This window comes from Giraffa tippelskirchi, chromosome 11 (genome assembly GCF_054371585.1).
Source record: "Giraffa tippelskirchi isolate mGirTip1 chromosome 11, T2T-mGirTip1v1.2.pri, whole genome shotgun sequence".
Classification (NCBI taxonomy): Eukaryota; Metazoa; Chordata; class Mammalia; order Artiodactyla; family Giraffidae; genus Giraffa; species Giraffa tippelskirchi.
The window spans coordinates 111923513-111945692 of record NC_137285.1 but is presented as its reverse complement, the minus strand read 5'-3'; the positions used below and the strand labels follow the sequence as shown (position 1 = coordinate 111945692).

General features: G+C 44.7%; 1 protein-coding gene across 1 annotated transcript in view; it reads left to right on the top strand.

Moving 5' to 3' along the window:
* The window catches only part of INSC (INSC spindle orientation adaptor protein), a 132622-nt gene that overhangs the window by 70302 nt on the left and 40140 nt on the right, over positions 1–22180 (top strand). Inside the window, exons 6-7 of the mRNA XM_081541556.1 lie at positions 9647–9760; positions 16008–16133. Coding sequence (XP_081397682.1) covers positions 9647–9760; positions 16008–16133 — 240 coding nt within the window. The remainder of the gene's footprint in view (positions 1–9646; positions 9761–16007; positions 16134–22180) is intronic.

Sequence of the window (22180 nt, the reverse complement as noted above, 5' to 3'; positions counted from 1 at the left end):
CCTCATCTCAACAGTGGGTTGTCGGCATCAAATAAGACAACACGGGACTAATTGGTGGCACTCTACTGATTGTGTCAGTAGCTTTACTCACTAGAGACCTAGCTACCTTAAGAGAAGCTAACAACAGGCTTTGCCAAAAAGAGCCTCCTAATCACCTAATTACTAATTATCTATTGAGATAATTTAACTACTTGGTGGGCATAGTAATTTAAGGCTTACCTGTTAGAAGTCACCAATGGAAAATTAATGAGTATTAAGGATTAGACTTTCTTGGCTTAAAGGATTAGCTGTGTGGGAGGTAAGAGGAAGAGACTTAACAGAAGTTGATTTACTTGAAGATGACTTCTAGGGGACTCTATTGAATAAATCACCTCTCACCTGTACCGTTAAATTCTTGACTCAGCTTCATGTGGATAGATGTTTTATATTCATCCCATCAATCAATATTTATTTTAGCTTAAAATATCACCTTTATTCTAATAAACCTGGTTCATGAGTTTATCTCCAACTCTGTGGCTGAGTGAACTTAAAACTTCATCTCACCCCTAAGTTTCCCCTCCCAGTTCCAGGCAGACCTGGGCAACCTCAGACCTCACCTGAGGCACAAGTACCTATCTTGTGGCAAAGGTCAGGTCAGAGGGATGCTTCCTAAGAGGAGAGGCAGGTGCTAAGCTGAATATACCCGGTTCCTTCTTCCAAACTCACTAATGCATGCCCTCTTGGCAAGTGACATGGAGGGGTGGGAAATGAGGCCAGCAGAGGTGGTGTTGCTGAAATCCCTCCCTAGCAGAGCAGGAGGACTGGGGACCAAGCATCACTCCTGAGTGTTTACAGTTCTTGTCCTGTAATCTTATTGACCTCATCCATCCACCTGTGGTCAGCAAGGGTATGGCTGGGCCCTTGGAGGAGGAGGTCAGCTCCCTGTGAAGCCATCTTTTTCCACCTTCAGGAAGCTATCCCACCCAGATAACAAACTCGACTCCTTTGTGGATCCTTCTGGAATCCCAGTGGGCAATTTAAACTTGGAAATGACTCAAAATACTACATTCCTTAAATTGACTCTAAGGAGATTTTGTAACTAAAGGTCATAATTTGCTTTCCTGTTCTTTCTCCCACTCTCAGATTTTGCTCAGCTATTGTACCTAATATAGGTAATCAGAGGCTGCAGTGGGATTCAACAGCAAGGTAAAGGTAATCCAAACATAATTGCCAGGAGGAGAACTATCAGGATGTTCAAAATTTTAAAATGGTCTTCTATCTCATTTTAAAGTTCCCTGGGAAAGAATAAAGTGAAAGAAAAAAAAACCCTGAAAGCTGAATCCTTTTACTCTTAGGAATAATTCAAAGCCCCCAGTTCTTAGATTAATAGAATTCTCTTTAATTTTCTTATTCTGCTCATCCTAGTCAGGAGGGTCTCATCCCAGTGTGTATGCATGAAATTATGTTTCCCTGGGTAACTACAGTCCAGGCTGTTTCCCCAGAAACAGGAAGGATTTCTGCAGGGCTTTTTGGTTTGTACTGGTCTTTCCCCACGATACTTGAAAGGACCCAAAAAGTTGGTGCCTTGCATATCACAGCATTGCTGCTATACTCACAGAAAGTTAACACAGGCCAATCCTCAACCCTTAGGGTGGGAATTCCAGTCAACATGTAGTCCCAAGACTGTCTTTCGGGTTGCCGGAGACCTTAATAGGCACTCATCTGTGGTTGAGAGAAAGAGGGTGGATGACAGGTACCGTCTTGGTTACATATGCAACAGGATGACTATTTCAGTCGTCCATAGTCCGCAAGGATTTCCGAACATACATTCACTGGAGGAAATGATTAACCACAGGTTAATCGTGATATGACGGTTACCATATTTTGGAGAAAAATGTCTCCTTTTTCATGGAAGGGTATGTGATATGTTTCTTCTTCCTACAAAGCCAGGTATTTGTAATTCCTCCACAAGGACTTGCTTGATTTGTATTCTTCCCCATCCAGTGTTTTCAACATTTGTTAATTTCACGCTCTCCTGTAAACATTGTGTTTCTGCCACTCCAGGCTCCATTGATTTGGGCTGCTTGAAGTGATTGAGCCTGGGATCTACCACTTCGGATTCATTGGTGTTCCCAAAGATTTTCTAGGAGAAGTGCAAGCACACATATTTTTAAGGAAATCAATTTGTACATCTTCAATTTTCATTTGTTTTCTTTCTTAAAAACAACCCAATAATATGTAGTTTTTAGTAGCCCTTCTATTATTTTCCGAAAGAATGGCATACTCCTCACTCATCCCAAAACTTTGTAGTGCATTGCCCCGCGCCCCCTCCCCTCCCCGCCCCACCCCGGCTTTTTGCAAAAACCTTGGAGTGGGAGTGAGGAGAACAAACAAAAAAGAAACCTATGTTCATGAACCATAGATCTTTAGGCTTGCATGTATTTCCATGTTTTTAATATTTCTGTTGAGAAAAGCATTAGAAATTGTGTTTTTTTTCCCAGTGTGGGAATTTTCTGAATCTAGAAATGTGGAAGAATGGTAGAGTGTGTGTGTGTGTGTGTGTGAGTCGCTGAGTTGTGTCTGACCCGTTGCATCTTCACGAACTGTAGCCTGCTAGGCTCCTCTGTCCATAGAGTTCTCCAGGCATGAACACTGGAGTTGGTTGCTATTTCCTTCTCCAGGGGATCTTCCTGATCCAGGGATCGAACCCTGGTCTCCTGCATTGCAGGCAGATTCTTTACAGTCTGAGCCACCAGGGAAGCCCATCTTACCCTGTTTCCATTTATTCTCAAATTGTGCAGAGCTCTTGAGGGATAGTCTTCCTTAGACAAAGCAAAGACAGCACAGGTACAGCAAATCAAACACTAAAAATGGCTTTAGGGGTACCTTTTGAATGCAAGCAATTCTTTTCAGCTCTATCTTGTGCTCAGCTCTAAGAGATGTCATTAACTGGAAAGAAAAGTATCTTTAAAGAACCAAAGGAAAAAAAATAATAAAAATGAAAAAATAAAATAAAGAAACAAAGACTTTAAAAGTTAATGATAATTATTCTTTTAAATGTAATTGAAATATTTTTGAGAAAGACCACATTTTTCAAGATATACTGGATAAATTCACAGATACAAGTTTTGCATGATTTTTCTTTTCAGATTTGATGCTTATTATTTAAGGCAGCAGTGAGACTATTTTGTCTAAACACTTTGTGAAATATTTACACTAATTTCTACTTCCTGTTAGCAAGATATATAATTAATTTCTGGCAGCTGGACTAATTAGATTTAAGTATAAATACTTTTCTTCTTCTTTAAACACATAGGGAAAATTGATCATAAGAGCTACTAAAAACAAATTATTTCAGATATTTTTATTCTCAGATCTTATTTAATTATTCCTTGAAATAAACACAAAAAGTTCAATACATAAACACATCTATTTACTGAAGGAATACAGTGCCTTTTATATTTCCAGATTTATAATTAATTTACAGTGTAAGCTATGTATTACTTTGCATTTTGAAAAGTTTAATAGATTGTTTCATCTTGGCTTTAGAACATATACAACTAAATCAAATTTTATTTTAAGTCTACATTATTTTAATATTGACAGTTTTTAGCATTTTCCCTTATAAAATGATTTCCATAATTATTTGTCAGCATTTTTAGCATTTCTTGGAACACATATTAAAATTTTTTAATTAAAATGAAGTTGGGTCTATATTGAGTAAAAGCTAAGTTGACTTGGCTGATTGGGTTGGCTTAAGAACAGTCTTTGCCAATTAGGTCATAGGGTGAGTATTTTCCATAAATTAAATAAACAAAAGCTGCAGATTCAAGCTTTTTATAAAACATATTTGAAACACACAAAAATATTTGATTAAAATTGTATGGGTGATGAAATTAATAATATTTTGATTTTCTTAATCCTCTCTGAATAATTTGGATAATCCAAGGTGCTCTAAGTGAAAGAGTAGTGGGTATAATTAAGAGTTATTTGATATGTCTTGGTAAAGTACTTCTGGATTTCTTCCCAGAAATTGAGATAAGTGGATGAATGAATCTAATGATTGGGTAAGAAATACTTTTGCAAGTCAAATGGTTTCCAATTTTTGCTTCTACAAATTTATAGGCATTATCAGCTGGCAGATCATTAAAAATAGTGTTTGATGAAAGATCACTGTGTGATTACATAGCTCAGAATGTGCTCAAAGGGTGAACAGTTTGTCTATACAAACTCCTCCCATTCCTTTTTTCATTTGATTTATAGAAACAAGATTTTTTAGGATTTATATCATTAAGTCAACATTTTGTCATGGATAAATGAGTTAGAAAGCCTAAAAAGTTTGCAAAGTCTTATTTATCTCATTAGGAGATATGATAAAATTTTAATTTTTATGATTTATAATTATTTTTCAAAATTTATCATCTATGTTGTATTGACCAATTGTACTGATGATAATTGTGACACTAATTCAACCAAGAAGAGATTATTTTTAAACACTGAGAGACTTATAGTCAAAGAAATAAAAGAAGATTTCAAATTTCAATGATAAGCCTGATAAAGAGTGATTAGTAAAATACTTTGAAACTTTAATGTATTACATTAAGATAAAATTCTGAGGGAGAAATGGAGTGAAAATGTAAATTTAAAAATGAAAAGATGCAAAATGGTCACATGTTAAAGAGATTACTCATGTATTTTTAAACATGATGTTGATGGTATCAAGTTTTGGTATTTAGATTTCATGGAATACATCTAAAAGAGTAATGTAATATTTTATTTTATGTCACTATTTATAGTCTGCTGAAAATCACATCATTTCCAAATTTGTTCTTTAAACTTATGATGAAAAACTTACCTGTCAAATTAAAAATTTACAGGGGGACATATATTTTAAAAAATTCTTTTAGGGCTAAATGAGAAAAAAAAAATTGACATAGGATATACAGACACCCTAGTTCTATAATATGGCTATTGTCTCTGCCTCTTGCTAAGAATCGCTTCGGCCTTAAGACTCTGTCATCTTGGAAGGGTTTTCTTGTGATGCTCCTGAAGCCTGGTGCCTATGGGCATAGTGAGAACCTTGCCTTCTGCCATGTGCTTCTCAGAGCATCGTCTTCCCAAAGCTTTTGAATATTTTAGTCTTAAATGACGTTTTTCTGCTACATCCTTTTTTTCCCCCCCAGTAATGAATTATGTCTGCAGTTTTCTCTCTCCTCTGTTAATCCCCCACTCATTTCAGGAAGACTCAGTGATTTTCTTACCATTTCCCCTGCTTCTCTTGTGGGTCTCTTTCCTTACTTAATTCATAGAATGAGCACTATTTGCTGGATCTGAGCAGCATTCTCGCTTTCACTTCTCCTTCCTTTCTGGCACATTCTTTTGTTTCTAAAAATACTCTTTTAGATTTTAGGGTTTCCCTTATTGTGAAAAATAAAATCAGTTAAGGTCTGGATCTGCCCCAGACCTCTGGTTCTAAGTGATATTATCCACTTTTGTCTCTCTAAACTGGATATTTACACCCAGGAGATATTTTCCCAATAGACCACTAGCTAATCCAAGCCTGAATTCAGTTATTATTTTGCCTGTCTCCTGTTTAGCATGTCCAGTCTTTCTGTGGCTTTCTTCAAGTCCTAATTCATGCATTTCTCTAAAATGTTCTCTTGGGCACAGGCAGTAGTACTATATCTTTATTTTAAAATGTTTTCCCTTGCAATTTATCTCATGATCCTTTGACTATTTTGTGCTGATGTCTGTACTTTTTTCCTGTGTTCCAGAACTCTATTAACACATAACAAACAACCCCAACAATTTTCTTTACATCTCACAATTTTAAGGGTCAAGAATTTTGAGCTTGGCTGAGTAATTCTTCTGCTCTTTGTGCCATAGATAGATAGAGGTCACTTGGGGATATTCAGCTGGCTAATGGTTTAGGAGTCTTAGAAAGCTTCCTCATGCATATGGTGCTTTGGAGGAGATGGTTGAAAAGCTGGTCTCAGTTGAAAGTATTGATCAGGGGTCCAACACATGGCACACAGCATCTCTAGCATGACAGTCTCAGAGTTATCAAACTTCTTGTGTGCTCAGTTGCTCAGTCAAGTCTGACTCTTTGCGACTCCATGGACTGTAGCCAGGGATCAGAACCATGTCTCCTGCATTGCAGGCAGATTCTTTACCGCTGTTCCACCTGGGACGCCCCATTAAACCTCTTACCTGGTAGCTTAGAACTCTAAAAAGAATGTTCCAAGAAACCTGAGTGGCAGCATCAGAGTTTCTGATGACCTAGTGTTGGAAATCCTGAAATGTTACTTCTACCAAGTGCTGCCTTCTGTTGGTCAAGCAAGTTACCAAGACCATCCCAGATTCAAAAGGCAGGGACATTAGAACCCACCTCTCTGTAGGAAGAGTAGAAAAGAATTTGTGGCCATCTTTAATCTACTTGTGTTTATGTCATCCTTTTGCATGGCTCGGCTGCTCTACCTATATCTATGGAGTCTCTCTCTGAACCTTTGAAAGAGGCTTCACGATATTTCCTTCCTCCACCTGAGAAACTTATTCCAGGCTGATTTTTGAGAGTTTACTCCTCCTAATAAATTTCACTGGACTGCAGTCACTCTTTCTGATGGACAAACAATTAAAAATATACCCCCCTTTTTACATTTTTTATTTAGGGTAGTTATATTGTATGCATCTCCTAAACCTTTTAAAAAAATCTCTCTCCTGTTCTTCAAGATCTTCCTTTTTGTTTCGTATCTGCCTAATCTATCTTAAAAAAATTCTATCTTTCAGTTTAATTGGTCTATCTTTCTTTATCTTGTTTTCATTGTTTCACCACTCTTCTCATGATAGAGGGTGAAGAGTATTTTTGAAACTTCTCTTTCCTCCTCGATTACTTGAAAAAACTTGATTTTATAGACTGTGTTGGTTTGAAACTGACACCAAGATAGGATTTGATAAGAAACGTCTATGAAAGATAAAGGGAAGGAAGCAGGAGGAGGCAGTGGAAAAACTGCAAGTCTGACAGCTGAGAAAGAAAATGGAGATGGACGAATCGAGTAGGAAGAGATGGAATTTTCAAGCTAAAGTCACCTGTTAGTGAAGTTCCCTGCTGGCAGTCTTGGGTTCACAGTGGAGCCCCTGCTGCGCTGAGTCACAGCTGGGAGTAGCTCATGGGGCTGTGTGCCCCCTGCAGGAACACGGTAGTGGGTCTAACAGGGCAGCTGGTGGGGCTTTCAGTCAGCTGTGCCCGCTGCACGGAGAAGATCTGGCTGTCACAAGGTAGAGCATTGTAGGTGCTAATGGAAGCCAGGGTGGAGAATAGTGCTGCAGTTTGGTAAGAGCTGCTCATGAGGCTGGATTTTCTCCTTATCTTGAGACTTTCATCTCCTCCAGTCCCCAGGAGATGCTGCGAGCATTGGGGGACATGGATTCACTGACTTTGGCAAGTAGGAAGTCAGATTCACAGGGGGTAAAGTCTAACTCTATCCTGTACCACATGTGTAACCTTGGTCAGATTTCTGTGTCTCAGTTTTTCTCAGCTCAGAAGGAAATCTTGCACAAAACTTTCGAGAGCCCTTCTGGCTCTGACGCCTTCCAGCTCGGACACATTCGATACTCAGAGCCTTGATGATTCAGTGGAGCCTTTGATCTCTTATCTTTCCAAATTTATCCTTGTAAAAAGGATGCTTACAACTTTTCATTGTCAGAGAGCTGACTCACTGAGACAGAGCTGAGGTGTAATTATGGTATATGTGAGTATAAACGTTGATAAGAAATTATCCTCAGAAATAAATGGTCTAATAGCAGCAGATGATTGCAAAAGACATTGGTTTTGAATAATTTAACATAATGCTTTCTACTTTGAGTGCAAACACTAATCAGGAACATTAGGTAATTCTGATTTAGGTACAGGACCCCAATATATGAAATCTGCATTTTCATGTTAGCACCGATAGCACTTACATAACTGCTTGTGGTAACGATGGGGAATGAGTTTAAGAAGTACATTTGCTACAGAGATTTGCAGTGCAAATCCTGGTTATTAATTTTACCTTTTGTTAGATATCTTACAAGAGGCATCTACCCAATCTTAGGAAATAATTTTTATGTTTAATGTGTCGATAGATTAATTACACATTTAATCTTAGACTGGTGTATGTAGAAGATTAGCATATTGTTATGTGTGAAGAATTCTGAGTTTGAATAAAGAAGAAAAAGGGAAGAGCTATTTACCTTGAGCTTCAAACCCCTTTAATTTAAATAATTTTACAAATGGGGAAATTGAGGCCTAGGGAGTTTGTCTCAACTGCCCAATATCACAAGATAATAATTGCTAAGAATTTTATTTTGCTTCTGTATGCCAGATACCTTTATAAGTTCTTTATATATATGAGCAACTTTAAGAGATGGATAGAACCACCAGAAGAGATAGACACTGTTATTTCCACCATCTTACACATGAGGAAGCCAAGGTATGGAAGGGTTGAATTATCTCTAGGGCACTTAGAAGTGGCAAAGCCAGGATTTGAACCCAGGCAGTTTGGCTCCAGAGTCCATGCTTTTAACCCTATACATACTTTACATACTTCCTCATCAGTATAGTGTGTTAAAAAAGGCAAGCTGGCACTGGAAATCGGACCTCCTGGTTTCCTATGTGTCTTTTCCGTAATGCCAGGGTTAATTAGAAACAAGTCTATTTTAATATTTTAAAATTAACACAGCAACTGAAACGGCACAAGTGGCTTCCCAGAGGTCCTACTTTCTTGCATGAGGACCCCAAAGGCAAGTCTCCCCAGTCTCTGCCTCCACACTTCCCAGGAGAAACTCGAGCAAGAACATTAATTAGCAGGTAAGAGTCATTTATAATTGATGAACCACATGCTTCAAAACAAATGACTGATTATGAAGTGGTTTCAGGTTACATGAAAAGCTTTTTCCCAGAAATAAGCTAAAGTCTGCTAGGACTAATCTTCGTATCTCATTTGTTGATGAATTTTCCATTTGCTCCTCTTCCTGAGTCTCCTGGGGGCCTGTGCTTGGTCAATCCCAGCCCTCTCACCATCAGCCCTAGACACTTCAACCTTAATCAGTGGCATTCCTCACTGAGTGACCCACTCTTTGACAGGACCCCAGGTTGCTATGTTGGCCTGGCTGTCCACCTAAGGCAAGTGTCCCCTGAACAGGAAGCTACTGCAGAGAAGAATGCTTCTCTTGACTCATCCCCTGAACCCATCATCCAGCTGGACTTTGCATGAGCTTGCGGACATCCAAACTGAGCAGCTTCTTTGGTCATCTGTGTAACAACTCATTGGTTTGCAACTTGATGGTTTGTTTATTTAACCGATGGTTTCTGTTCTCATTAGGAGCCAGTAAATAGCAAAAAGGTCCTTGCTGAGACTATCAGTGATGAAAGCTGATTTTCTGATTGACCGAGCAGGGTGCATTGGTTGTCTCTGCCCCAGTGGGGCTGTTCCTCAAACATAGCTCAGATCTCATCCTGATTCATGTCTTTTCCAAGGTTAGAACCTCATCACCGTGTCGTGGGGTAGTGGGGATGGGGCGGGATTATAGATTTCAGTGGGCCCTTAGGAGTGTGGATCTACTGGTATTCCACTAAGGAAGACGCACAGAGGGTAGATGAGTGAGTAACCATCAGACTTCGCTTTCTTAGGCACTGGTGAGAAAAATCGATGCCTCGGACAATATCTACACCACAGAGTCCACCACAGGGAACCTGTTCAGCCTGACCCAGGAGGGGGCTCCGTTGTGCCGCATCATAGCTAAGGTGAGCTTCATGGTTGGGGGCCAAGGTGACAGGCCTCGGGTGAGTGTGAGGAAGCTAGTTTGGTGAAGACAGCTTTTTTCTGCTATAAGTATCAACTCTCCTCCCCCATCTTCACATATCTTAACAAATCCAAACCAATAGTATCTTCCAACTTAGGTTCTTGGCTGGATCTTAAAAATGCCTGCTGTCACTGAAATACTGCATGAGGAAAAGACAAAATTGAGACAGACTGTGGTTTTTTTTCCACTTACCATGGGTGCTGTAATTCATTAGACTCACGGTCAGTTTGCCCCTGAACTTGAGATCCAAATGCTTAGAGCAAAGGTAGACAATTGGTAGCCCTAGGACCTCACTAAGGTCTTTGTTTTATGTTTGCCTTTGCTTTCTTCCTTTCCTCCTTTCTTCCTTCTTTCCTTCCTTCTTTCTCCTGCTTGCTCCCTCCTTCTTCCTTCTTTCCTTTTTTCTCCCTCCCTCCTTCCCTCCCTCCCTCCATTCTTTCTTTCTTTCTTTCCCTTGAGAAATGGCATCACCCTTGGGGATAGAACGATGATCCAGCTGGAAACAGGGTTATGTCCTCTGATAGACTTTAGATGCCAGTCACAAGAAGATGCTTGAGCTTGGTGGTTCTCATTTCTCACTCTGCATCACGACCCCTCAGGGAGTTTTTGGAAAACGGACGGTTTGCCCCACCCAAGGTTTATCAAGGTCCTGGGCTAAGACCTGGGAATCCACATTTTAAAAAACTCTACAATTCTATTCCCAGTTTTTAAAGACTCTCTCTGGGACAACCCAGAGGGATCAGATGGGGAGGGAGGTGGGAGGGAGGTTCAGGATGGGCAGGACACATGTATACCTGATTCATGTTGATACATGGCAAAAACCATCACAATATTGTAAAGTAATTATCCTCCAATTAAATAAATTAATTAAAAAAATAAAAAGCTCTTCAGGTGTTTCTGAGGCATGGCTACTCTCAGAAATCACTGATCTAAGCCTTTATAGAAATCTGGAAGAGCGGGGTAAATGTTTGTCAACTTTGCTCAGGGGAGAAGTGAATTGTATGGTACCTCAATAGCAAACATTTGAGTGTGCTCTCCACTGAGCTTAATGCCTTGCAAACATTATTTCTTTTAAATCATAGTGAAGTGAAGTGAAGTTGCTCAGTCATGTCCTACTCTTTGCGACCCCATGGACTGTAGCCCACCAGGCTCCTCCATCCATGGAATTTTCCAGGCAAGAGTACTGGAGTGGGTTGCCATTTCCTTCTTCAGGGGCTCTTCCTGACCCAGGGATCGAACCTGGGTCTCCCGCATTGCAGGCAGACGCTTTACCATCTGAGCCACCAGGGAAGCCCATAAGATCATCCTAATAAGTAGTTACCATGTTTTCCCTCATCTATAGTTGAAATGACTTGAGAGGCTTACTCAAGATCACACAGCTGATAAAGAGTGGAGTCAGAATTAGAATCCAAGTCTCTCTAACTTGGAATTCATGATCCTAAAGCCCACAGTGGTGACTTCTGGTTCAGTCTTTGGCTCTTTAGCTTCTTGGGCCAAAGTGTGACTCAGAAGTTCTCAACCCTGTATGCATATTAGCATCACTAGGGAGCTTTAAAAATTTCCACTAGTAAGTAACCAAGTTGAATTTGAACCTGGCTGTTTGGCAATGAAGCTATGCTCTTGTTTGCTGTTCTGAACTTGCTCTCAGCAGCCAGGCTCTCTCTTTTTCCTCCTGCCTGCCTCCTCCTTCTCAACCCCATCCTCCCAAGCCCTCCTCCCCTCTCCACAACCTTCATTATCTCCTGCATCCTTACCATATGTCAAACACTGTGCTAGCTTTCCCTTCATCATCTCATCTGATCCTCCTGATAATCTAATGATGTGTTATAATCATAATTCCCATTTTTAAGATAAGGGGACAGAGACTCAGAGAGAGGGTTATGTGCCCTGAATGCAGATGAGATTTTAACTAGATCTGCTGACTCCAGAGACTTAATCTCAGCCTTCCTCTGTCTCCAGTCCTTGGAGGGGGGTAGACAGAGGTTTGAAGCAGAGAGAAGATTCAGTGGTAAGTCTCATCTTCAGCCTCCAGCAGAATGTCCTTTAGGTTTCCAGTCCTGACAGTGACATGGGGGCTGGGAGTCGCTGGTACGCCCTGCAGAGCATCTGCACCTTCGATGCTCAGGAAATGGGCCCAATCTGGTGACAGACGTGGGACAGCTTCCCCCAGTGGCCTTCTTCACTCACCTCCTTGGGGCCCAGGGTGTCTGTCTTCAGGTCCTTCATCCCTCTGAGCTGCGCCCATGAGATGGTTTGGGCAACCTGTCTGAGGTCTATCTTATCATCCCTTAGGGTTCCTCTGACAACCAGGCAATAAACCAAGTCCTCCCTATGATGCTGGTGGCAAGTCCCATCCCTTCCTGAGTGCAGAGCCCAGAAGACTCCCCTGTGTGTTGTCAAATTACACCCCCTAGCCCAACTCTTCTATTATTCCCCCTCCACTAGTCTACACACCCTACAAGTGGCCTCCTCCGGCTTTATGACAGCTTATCCTGAGCCTGTCTGAATAATGCATGCCATTATACAGCTGGGCTCTGAGCCCAGAGCTTTCTATAAAATTAAACAAGCTCCAGCCAACAGTGCAATTCTGCAAGCTCAGGCGGCTCCCAGTCCCACTTGAAGCCGAATGCTGCTTTTCAGCCCTTGGTGGGTGGGGGCTCCAGAGTGGTCTCCGCAATGACTCCATCTCACGTCCTACCTCTATTCCCTGGCACGTACGCCAGCCTTTGGGACACCTGTCGTGAGGATATCAGTCACCCTTCTAAACAGGGTGCCTTCCATGGCCCGACCCCCGCGTGGCGGTCCAGGCCTACCCTCACTGTGTGCTCGGACCTTTTACAACCTTAACTTGCTTCACTTCTGACAGCTGAGTCATGCGGTTGTCCCCACCCCATTTTAAACCAAAGATACTGGCAGCAGAAGTGGGATTTGAACCAGAATCCCCTCAGTCTGGGTTCGGGATTTCCCTCTTCCTCTCCTAGTAGCTAAAAATGCTAAGCAGACCATTTTTCACAGGCTTGGGAAAGGATGTAATGAGAATCCAATGCAAATGGGTGCAGAGGCTTAAATATAGTTATGCTGGAGCTGGCATCTCCCGAGCCAAAAAGGAAGGCTGCCACGTTGATCCTGGCCCTCAGCCTCTCATGCTTTGGCATCATGTCTTCATGGTCTGCTCCAGAAGTAAATATCTATCACTTTATCTATCTTTGTACATATATAAATAATATTCATATTATCTATGATTAAATATAAATATATACATATATAAATATGCATACACATGTAAACATATATGTATACAGATATTTACATCTGGTGGAAAGTCGATAGATGCCCCAAGGCAGGCTAGGGAGACTTGGGAGTCTTGTTTTTTCTTCTCACTTTAAAGAGTAATTTGATTTTATGTCAGTGACTCTTTGAGTAAGGTCTTTGTGTGGAACCTTTATCAGATGTCCCAGGAACCACGGGAAGGTAGGCAGGCAAGGATAAAGGATTGTGGAGCAAGAAATCAGAGGGGTGAGTGTCTTGTCCCATACTAGAGCATACATTTAGTGAAATGATGATGTGGCTTTAAAATCAGAGTGCTTTTCTTTGACTCTTCTACAGCCGTCCCCCCCCCCAGATTACGTCAGGAGTTCCTGCTCTGTGCTCTTTTAACCCTGTACCCCATCCTCATTTCAATGTACCCCTACCCAGATTTCTTCCTGCTTTTAACATTGTCTGCCAGACCATGAGCTCATTATGGATGGAGACTGAGGCAGTGCCCAGCACAGGGTCTGGCATATAATAAACTATTAACATTTTTGTGCTGCATGAACAAAGTTACCCATCCTAAGATATGACCCTTTCCCACCAAATAAACTATCCTGAAAGGAAGTAGGAATATAGAAGTTGAGGATCACTCTTAACTAATTATAAAATGTCAGAAATCCTGAACTCCTCCAGAATTGGACACTTTTGTCTTGGTCCCTGCCGTGATAAGCTGCCAAACTCTTGGACTGCAAAGGGCTCAGAGCTTATCTTTGTGGGGTACGGGGAAAGGGAGGTCCGCGGTGACTTATTTCAGTGAGGCTGCGCTGGGCTGCAGCGGTCATTGCTGCTGCTTCTAATTGCTCCACACTATGCTTTCAGTTACTCCCTACTGCATCCCCAGGACACTCGACAGTGCTTGGTGCAGAGTATAGTTTTTGTTGAGAGAGTTCTCAAAAATCTGATGGGATGGCAGTTTTGCCGAACCCACCTCCTTCTTCCTGTAACGTCTTTCTCAGTTTAGGAAACAGGGTGATGAGCTCAGAGCCAGGAGTGGTGTGGTTAAAGGCAAGTGCCCCTCAGGACCAGGTGCAGACCACCTGTTCATGTATTCATGCTTTCCTTCTACTGGCACCCCTGCAGCCCTCGGGGAAGGGAAGAGGGCGAAGCAGGGTAAAGCCAGATGTGGGGCGGCCAGCTTCCTCTGCTCTGGATGTGGACGTCCAGAGTAGGGTTGCCACCAGTTTGCTGGGCGCATGGTGAGTCCCCGTTGTGATCTGTTGGCTCTTTCATTTTGCTCTGGGAGCCAAGGTGGCTTCAGTGATTTCTGTAGAATTAATCTGTCCAGTTAGGATGAGCGTCTCACTCCCAGCCTCTTCTCAGAAATCCTCCCAGACTCTTGGGAAGTCGCCACAGGGTAAGGGTGTTTCCATGAACTGCTCTCACAAAGAGAAAAATACAGGTTCACACTCAAGAGCTGGGCTGATCAGTTCTAAAGGGTTTTATTTTTTTTTTCCTTTTACAAACAGGAGTGAAGGAGTGAAAATAAGACCAATGTGCATTAGGAGGGGAGGTGTGATTATTTCACCCATCTGGACTTCCATTTTTCTCATCCCCAAAATGGAAAGAAATCATAGTATTGATGTAAATAAAACCCCTTTTTGTGTTCCTGCCATGGTGGCTGGGAGGATCTGAGAAGTAACAGGTGGTTGCTGGCATAGTGAGAACCAGCACGAGGCATCTCGGTTTCAGTTCTCTCCATCTGCCTCTGGCTTGTTTCTAGAACTTATTTCTGACAGCTCCAGGCTTGTTCCGAAGCGGCTGCTGGGAGGGGGTTGCTAGGCGTCTGGAGCAGTGTTAACTGGGGTTGAGCCTGGTCCCAGCACATGTGCCTCCCCTGGCCCCTCACCTCCAGTTTAGATTACCAAGGGTGACATTATTTCTGGAGCTGGCATTTCACTGCAGCAAGTGTGGGAGCTTGGGAACATGTACAAGTATGTGTGTGTGTGTGTGTAGAACTGGGTTGGAGGAGGGGGCTGGGGATTCTTTGCTCCTACTACCTTCCTAGATTCTCTGTCTGGGGCCCTGTAAATTAGTCTGACAAAAGACAGATTAACAAAAGAAAAAAGTTTATTAGCATGTGCACTGCACTTACCCATGGGAACTGTCAGAGATGAGTAACTCAAAGGGTTGGTTACAACTTGGGCTTCTGCAGCATCTTAGCAAAGGAACAATACATTTTTAGAGATGTAATAAGACAAAGGAAGAGAACCTTGAATCTCTGAGAGTGAAAGTGTTAGTTGCTCAGTCATGTCCCACTCTTTGAGACCCTAAGTACTCTAGCCCACCAGGGTCCTCTGTCCATGGAATTCTCCAGGCAAGAATACTGAAGTGGGTTGCCATTTCCTTCTCCAGGGGATCTTCCCTACCCAGGGGTCAAACCCATGTCTCCTGTATTGCAGGCAGATTCTTTACCATCTGAGCCACAAAGGAAGCCCCCTTGAGTCTTTAGGGGTGGCAAATTGTGGGAAGACACATATATGGCAAACTAATAGTAGCTAAAGACTGAAGTTTGCTGTATGAGTTTCTTCTGGTGCTGAATCCAGGCTGATAAGGGTCTAAGGTTGTCTCCAGTGATTAACTCTTGTCCTTCTTAGTAGAGAGGAAAGGGAGAACGATCTTTGTAAATTTATGTCCTGCTTTTAGTCAAATAGGGGGAGGATGGATATCTTCTTTTTTTTTTTTTGTATCTACTTCTTCTTAATTCCCTTCAGCTCAAGACAATCCTTAGACTAAAGCAACATATTTGGGGGTGGTTATTCTGCTGCCCTACAGACCCCAAAATATGCCAGCTGAGTAAGGGGCTGTCAGTTATTCTCGAGTCAGCCCCAGGAGAGGTGACACGGTGAGGTCATGTGATGTTTTCTTTTCCTTGTCAGGAGGGTGGGGTCGTCGCGCTCTTCAAGGTCTGCAGGCAGGACACTTTCCGGTGCCTCTACCCCCAGGCACTCCGCACGCTGGCCTCCATCTGCTGCGTGGAGGAGGGTGTCCACCAGCTGGAGAAGGTAAGAGTGCAGCTGGCCGGCTGCATGGGGACTGAGGTCCCCAAGGGGGTGGGTGGCTGGGGCAAGTGACCTCTTGGTGGACATCTGGACCTCTTCCTGGAGCAAATCCCCCAAGTCCCTCCTTTCCCAGCATCATTCAGGTGGAGCTGCTGGGACCTTGACTATGGCTGATGAGGATGTGAAGGGGGCAGAGACTGAGGAGCTTGGCTGGAGAAGGCTGGGCCCAGAGGGACACTCAGCACTTCCTGGGTGGAAAGCCCAGGGGATGGAACACCACAGGGGGCAGACAAGTCCGATGGGGAAGGCTGTCGAGTGAGGGTGGTTGGTCCTTCTCTCGTGGCAGGTCCCTGGCATGAAGAGAAGAGGATCCAGTTTCTTGGGGGACAGGATAGGCAGGAGCAGGGTGTGTGTGGATGCCTGGGCAGGCAGGTTGGCTTCCCCCCAGGAGGGCTAGGGTAAGGGAAAGGGACACTTGGGTCCAAAGGCATGGTGGGTCACCACCGCTGGGGTGTCTGGGGTTGAAGGGGCGGGGTGACCTGACAGTCCCAGGTACCTGGCTCCAGGCCAACCTAGGGCGACGTGACAGGTTCCAGCCACCCCCCCCCCCACGCCCTCCAGGTGGTAGGGCTGAGTCTGCTTCTCCCACTTGGCCTGAGTGGGTCCAAGCCTGCAGACAGCTCCTTCAGGGATTTTGGCAGGAGGGTTGGGAGGCTATGGTTGACAGTTGGGGATTTTTCAATCATGTTTCAAGGAAAGATGCTGAAATTATTTTTATGGAAGAGAGGTAGAAAGTCATGGTATGTCCTGGTGACAGTTGCCATGTCTGCAGGGTTGGGGGTAGGTACCTTGAGTCTGTTCTCATAACTGGGTCTAAATGGGGATGGGGCAAGCAAACTGCTTCCCTTCCACTGCATCCCTGCCCCACAGTCTGGTCCTGGCTGCCCAGGAAACCTCCACCCTCCCCTCAGCTTTTTCGCTTTGGTGTGGACTCCTAGACAGATGGTTGTTTTACATTCTACCCTGCCTCTTTCCAAATCTGCTCAGGTTATGGGACAGGGTCACAGGGTCATGGTCTCTGAGGTGCTTTTAGCTGAAGATGGAGTGTTCATGGGCAATCTACTCATTTTACAGATGAGAAGGCTGTGACTCAGAATGGGCAAGTCATTTGTCTGGGGTCACACAGCAAAGTGGTGAAGGAGTGAAGGCCAGCCCTCTGGACAGAGTGTTTCCTTCCCATGGGGTCAGAAGCTTTTGTATGTGTGTGCTTTCTTAGGCGGCAAAAAGGAGGAGAGGCAGTAGCCAGACAGACTCCGTAAAGTAAAGGCATTGAGCATGTCCAGCTTCATGCACTGAATAATCCTCTTTTCTCCCATAAAATCTTCCTCCTTAGAGAGTGGAAAATGGCCAAACGGGTTTGTTTCTTGTCTTCTTTCATGCTGGTTGGCAGGAAGAAGAAGGGAAGAAAGCAGAAGGGACTGGACTCACCAGTCCTCCAAAAGCAGTGGATTTCTTGGCTTATGAGTTTGCAGAGCAGTGGGAAAACTTCAATCCAGGAAAGAAAAACAGCAGAACTTTTTTGTTTAGAGTGAAAACGTGTGCAGCTAGGGAGGCTGGGGGCAGTTTTTCCTTCCACCTTCCTGTGCGATTCCCAAGCCAGAAGGCGAAAATGTGTCTTTCCCAGGCCAGATGGGCCGCTGGCCTGGGAGTCAGACCCCAACCCACCGAGCAAGAGGATGAGGGGACTGCTCAGTGCCTGAGGGATTACTAAGCAGCCAGTGCTGACCTAGCCCCTTACATGCAGCCCTTCATTAAGGCTCCAGGACCTCCCAAGGTGAGCACTCTTTCTATCTTCATCTTAAAGACAAGGAACTGTGTCTCAGCCAGGGTAAATGACTCACCTAAAATCACATAGTAAGTTTTGGAGCTAGGGTTTGGAGCCTGTGTGCATGCCTAATGCTCAGTTGATATCACCGACTCACTGGTTTCATAGATACTCTCAGAACACCAAAAAAAAAAAAAAAATTCCTGTAGCTAAACCCAGTCCACCTTGCTGTTTCTGGCCAGTGTCCTAATCTTCCCCCTCCCCTAACTTGCACAGGAGAAAGTCACCCTCTCTGGGCTTTCTCCTCCTCCAGGTCAGATTCCTTTCCATACACAGATACTTGTGAAACAACGCTGTGCCAGGCAGTGGGCAGAACGGAGACTTGTCAGAAAGAAGCCCCCGTGTGGTCAGAAACAACAACTACAGCTCTGCAGTCAACAGAGCTTGCCAAGTGTCTCCAGTTCAGTTCAGTTCAGTCGCTCAGTCGTGTCCGACTCTCTGCGACCCCATGAACTGCAGCACGCCAGCCCTCCCTGTCCATCACCAACTCCCGGAGTCCACCCAAACCCATGTTCATCGAGTTGGTGATGCCATCCAACCATCTCATCCTCTGTCGTCCCCTTCTCCTCCCGCCCCCAATCCTACCCAGCATTAGGGTCTTTTCCAATGAGTCAACCCTTCGCATGAGGTGGCCAAAGTATTGGAGTTTCAGCTTCAACATCAGACCTTCCAATGAACACCCAGGATTGATCTCTTTTAGGATAGATTGATTGGATCTCTTTGCGGTCCAAGGGACTCTCAAGAGTCTTCTCCAACACCACAGTTCAAAAGCATCAATTCTGCGGTGCTGAGCTTTCTTCACCGTCCAACTCTCACATCCATACATGACCACTGGAAAAACCATAGCCTTGACTAGACGGACTTTTGTTGCAAAGTAATGTCTCTGCTTTTAAATATGCTATCTAGGTTGGCCATAACCTTCCTGCCAAGGAGTAAGCGTCTTTTAATTTCATGGCTGCAGTCACCATCAGCAGTGATTCTGGAGCCCCAAAAAATAAAGTCTGACACTGTTTCCACCGTTTCCCCATCTATTTCCCATGGAGTGATGGGACCAGATGCCATGATCTTAGTTTTCTGAACATTGAGCTTAAACCAACTTTTTCACTCTCCTCCTTCACCTTCATCAAGAGGCTCTTTGGTGTCTCCACGGACAGCTTAATTCCATTTGATGCTTACCTTGAGTGTGCAAGCATACCCATTACATAGACAAAGAAATGGAGGCCCAGAGATGTGAAGTGACATCTGCACAGAATCACCCAGCTCATAATTAATTCATTCAGCAAACATTCATCAACTGTCCGCTGTTTGCCAGGCACTGTTTTATGTGTTAGGAGTATAGCAGTGAACAAAACAGACAACCACCCTGGTCCTCTTAGAGCTTACATTCTAGTTCATGGGGTGGCCAGTTACAACCTGTGGGCCGAAGTCAGCCTGTTGTTTTTGGCATGTACAGCCCGTGAGTTAAGTCATTTTTAAATGATTATAAAAATATGAGAGGAATAACATTTTATGTCACGTGAAAATTATGTGAAGTTCAAATTTTTGATCCAAAAAGTTTTAATGGAACACTGCCAGGCTCCTTCATTTAGGTGTTGTAAGCATCTGGTTTCTCTACAACAGCATAATTGGATAATTGCAAGAGACCATGCAGTCAAAAATATTTACCACCGGGCCCTCTACAGAAAGTGTTTATCCACCCCTAATCTATCAGGTAATGAGGACATCATGGCCATGGCTAAAAAGACAATGAAAGTGAAAGTGAAGTCGCTCAGTCGTGTCTGACTCTTCGCGACCCCATGGACTGTAGCCTACCGGGCTCCTGCGTCCATGGGATTTTCCAGGCGAGGGTACTGGAGTGGGGTGCCATTGCCTTCACCAGAAAAAGACAATGATTAACATGTATTGAGTACTCGCTTTGTGCAAGCACTTGGCTAGAGCACTCCTTTCATGGTGTCACTTAATCATTGACTCATCAGTGCTGTTATCACCCATGTCATTTATAGAAGGAAGGAAGACTCAGAAAAGTGAAGCAAGTTGCTCAAGGGCACACAGCTAATAGATGGCCTGGTGGGCATTTGATCCAAGATCACAAAGAGTCGGACACAACTGAGCGACTGAACACGCACTGCTGAGCTGGAGCCAGGCTGGGCTGTGAACCATCAGGCCCACCCAGGACTCAGCTCCAGCGTGTGAGGTCAAGGTCCATGCTCTTTTCCTCCACATCACGCTGTTTCCAAAGTTGTGAGAAGTTCCAGAGACGCCCAGGGGGTCCTGGGTCACCTGCCCCTCCCCCAGGTCCCACGCGCACTCTGTGATCTGGGTGCCGAGTGCTGGCCTCAGACGCTCCGGTGAGGTCGCCACTGTCCATGTTTAGGGTGGAAGGTGAAGAAGTCTGGGGACGGGCCAGATCGCAGAAGCCACAGCACGTCAGGCTGGGTGGAAGCATAAGTGGAAAGCGGGTGCCCAGGGGCTCTCACCCACTGCCCTCTTACCAGGCACAGCTCATGCTTTCCTTAGATAACGTCACAGCATCAGCCTCCCCTGACTTACTGGCCTCGCCTCCTCCCCGAGGCTCCCGTAATTAATTGCCACAAGAAACGCGCTAAATTTGGTGAAATCCATCTTTGTCTGCAGCTACCCACCCCCTCCCCTTCCCGCCAACCTTGGAGCGGTTCACTAAGTCACGCACAGACCCCGGCGGAGTGTGAGTCTATCAGGTCACCAGATGCCCCATCCATCCTCAGCCCTGCTGTGTGATGCTCGAGCTCTGTCGGGCTTGAGGCATTCACATGGCCATAGATTCACTTAATCACCTGCTGCTTCTTTCTCTGTCACCCACCCGTTCCCTTACTTTCAAGTCGCTTGCTTCCTTGCTCGCCCACTCAGTCCATCACCATCTCATCCCGCTACTAACTCATTCTGTCATCACACGTTTGCTGTGAACTGTCCAGCATGCTGGGGAAACTGTGGCCTCTGAGAGTCAGGCTCTTCTGGATGGGAATCCAGAGCTTGTTCACCTACGAATTTGTACGCATTTCCCTGGGCAAGTTACTTAACTTCTCAGAGGTGCAGTTTCCTCATCCGTCAAATGTGCACGATGAAATCTACCTCCCAGGGCCGTCAGAGATGAATAGATGCGCAGCAGCGTGATTCCTGGGTCCCACTAGGCACTGAATAAATGGTAGCTGTTAGGATGATGGTGTAGGTGATTCCAGTTGCTGGGGTTTTGGACACCAGTGGCCTCAGGGAGATCACGGTCTGGTGGAGAAAGGAGGGCTGGCCTGTCAGCAGGAAGGGCTAGCATAGCCAAAGATGCTGCCCCATGCACAGTGAACAGAAGTGTGGAACACGAGTCCCCACAACCTTTCCATTTTACAGGTGAGGAAACTGAGACTCAGCTCGTGGATGTGGAGTTTGGATTCAAAGCCAACTCTGGCTGGTTTCCAAAGCCCAGTTCTTTATACTCTGTGACCCCGGGAAGAGCTGGCCCTTTTGAGGTTGGCACCTCAGGGCAATGGCTCCCAGGGAACCAGGCTCTGGGTATTGGTCTGGAAAAGGGGGCAGGGATGGAAATTCCTGAGCAGATGTGGAGCCGCAAGATGTCAAGACACACCGAAGTCCTCTCCAGAGGTATCTGAAGGGTCTTCCAAGCCTCCATTCTTTCTTTCCAGAGGTCCGCTTCATCCTGTTCCCCCAGGGGCAGCAGGTTTCAAGAATTCTGTCCTCCCTCCTGTGTGCCCTCAGCACAGTCACCCCTCACTCCTCAGTCCATGTTCTGGGCTCTGGGAGGGAGAGACAAGTAACTGCATTCCCTGCCTCCCACCTGGGATGGCCACGGGGCAGCCCCATGGCCATCAGAAGCCGCAGGCCAGTGGCCTCACCTGTGCCCGGGGAGCTGGTGATGGCAGCGGCAGGAGGCAGTGGAGCTGGCCCAGAAGACCAAGGCGGAGCCTCCAGGCAGGCCAGGGGAAAGTGGCCTCAGCAGAGGGACTCTGCAGCTAGGTCAGTGGGGTTCTGAGTCTTTTAGGAGCTCAGTGAATTGGGGGAGCCCAGAAGAGAAGGCAGCATTCTCTGGGACTCACTTTGGAGAAGATGGGATGAAGAAAATGAGGGCCAAAGAGAGAGTGAGGACCCCAGAGCCACACAGCCCAGTGAGAACAGATGG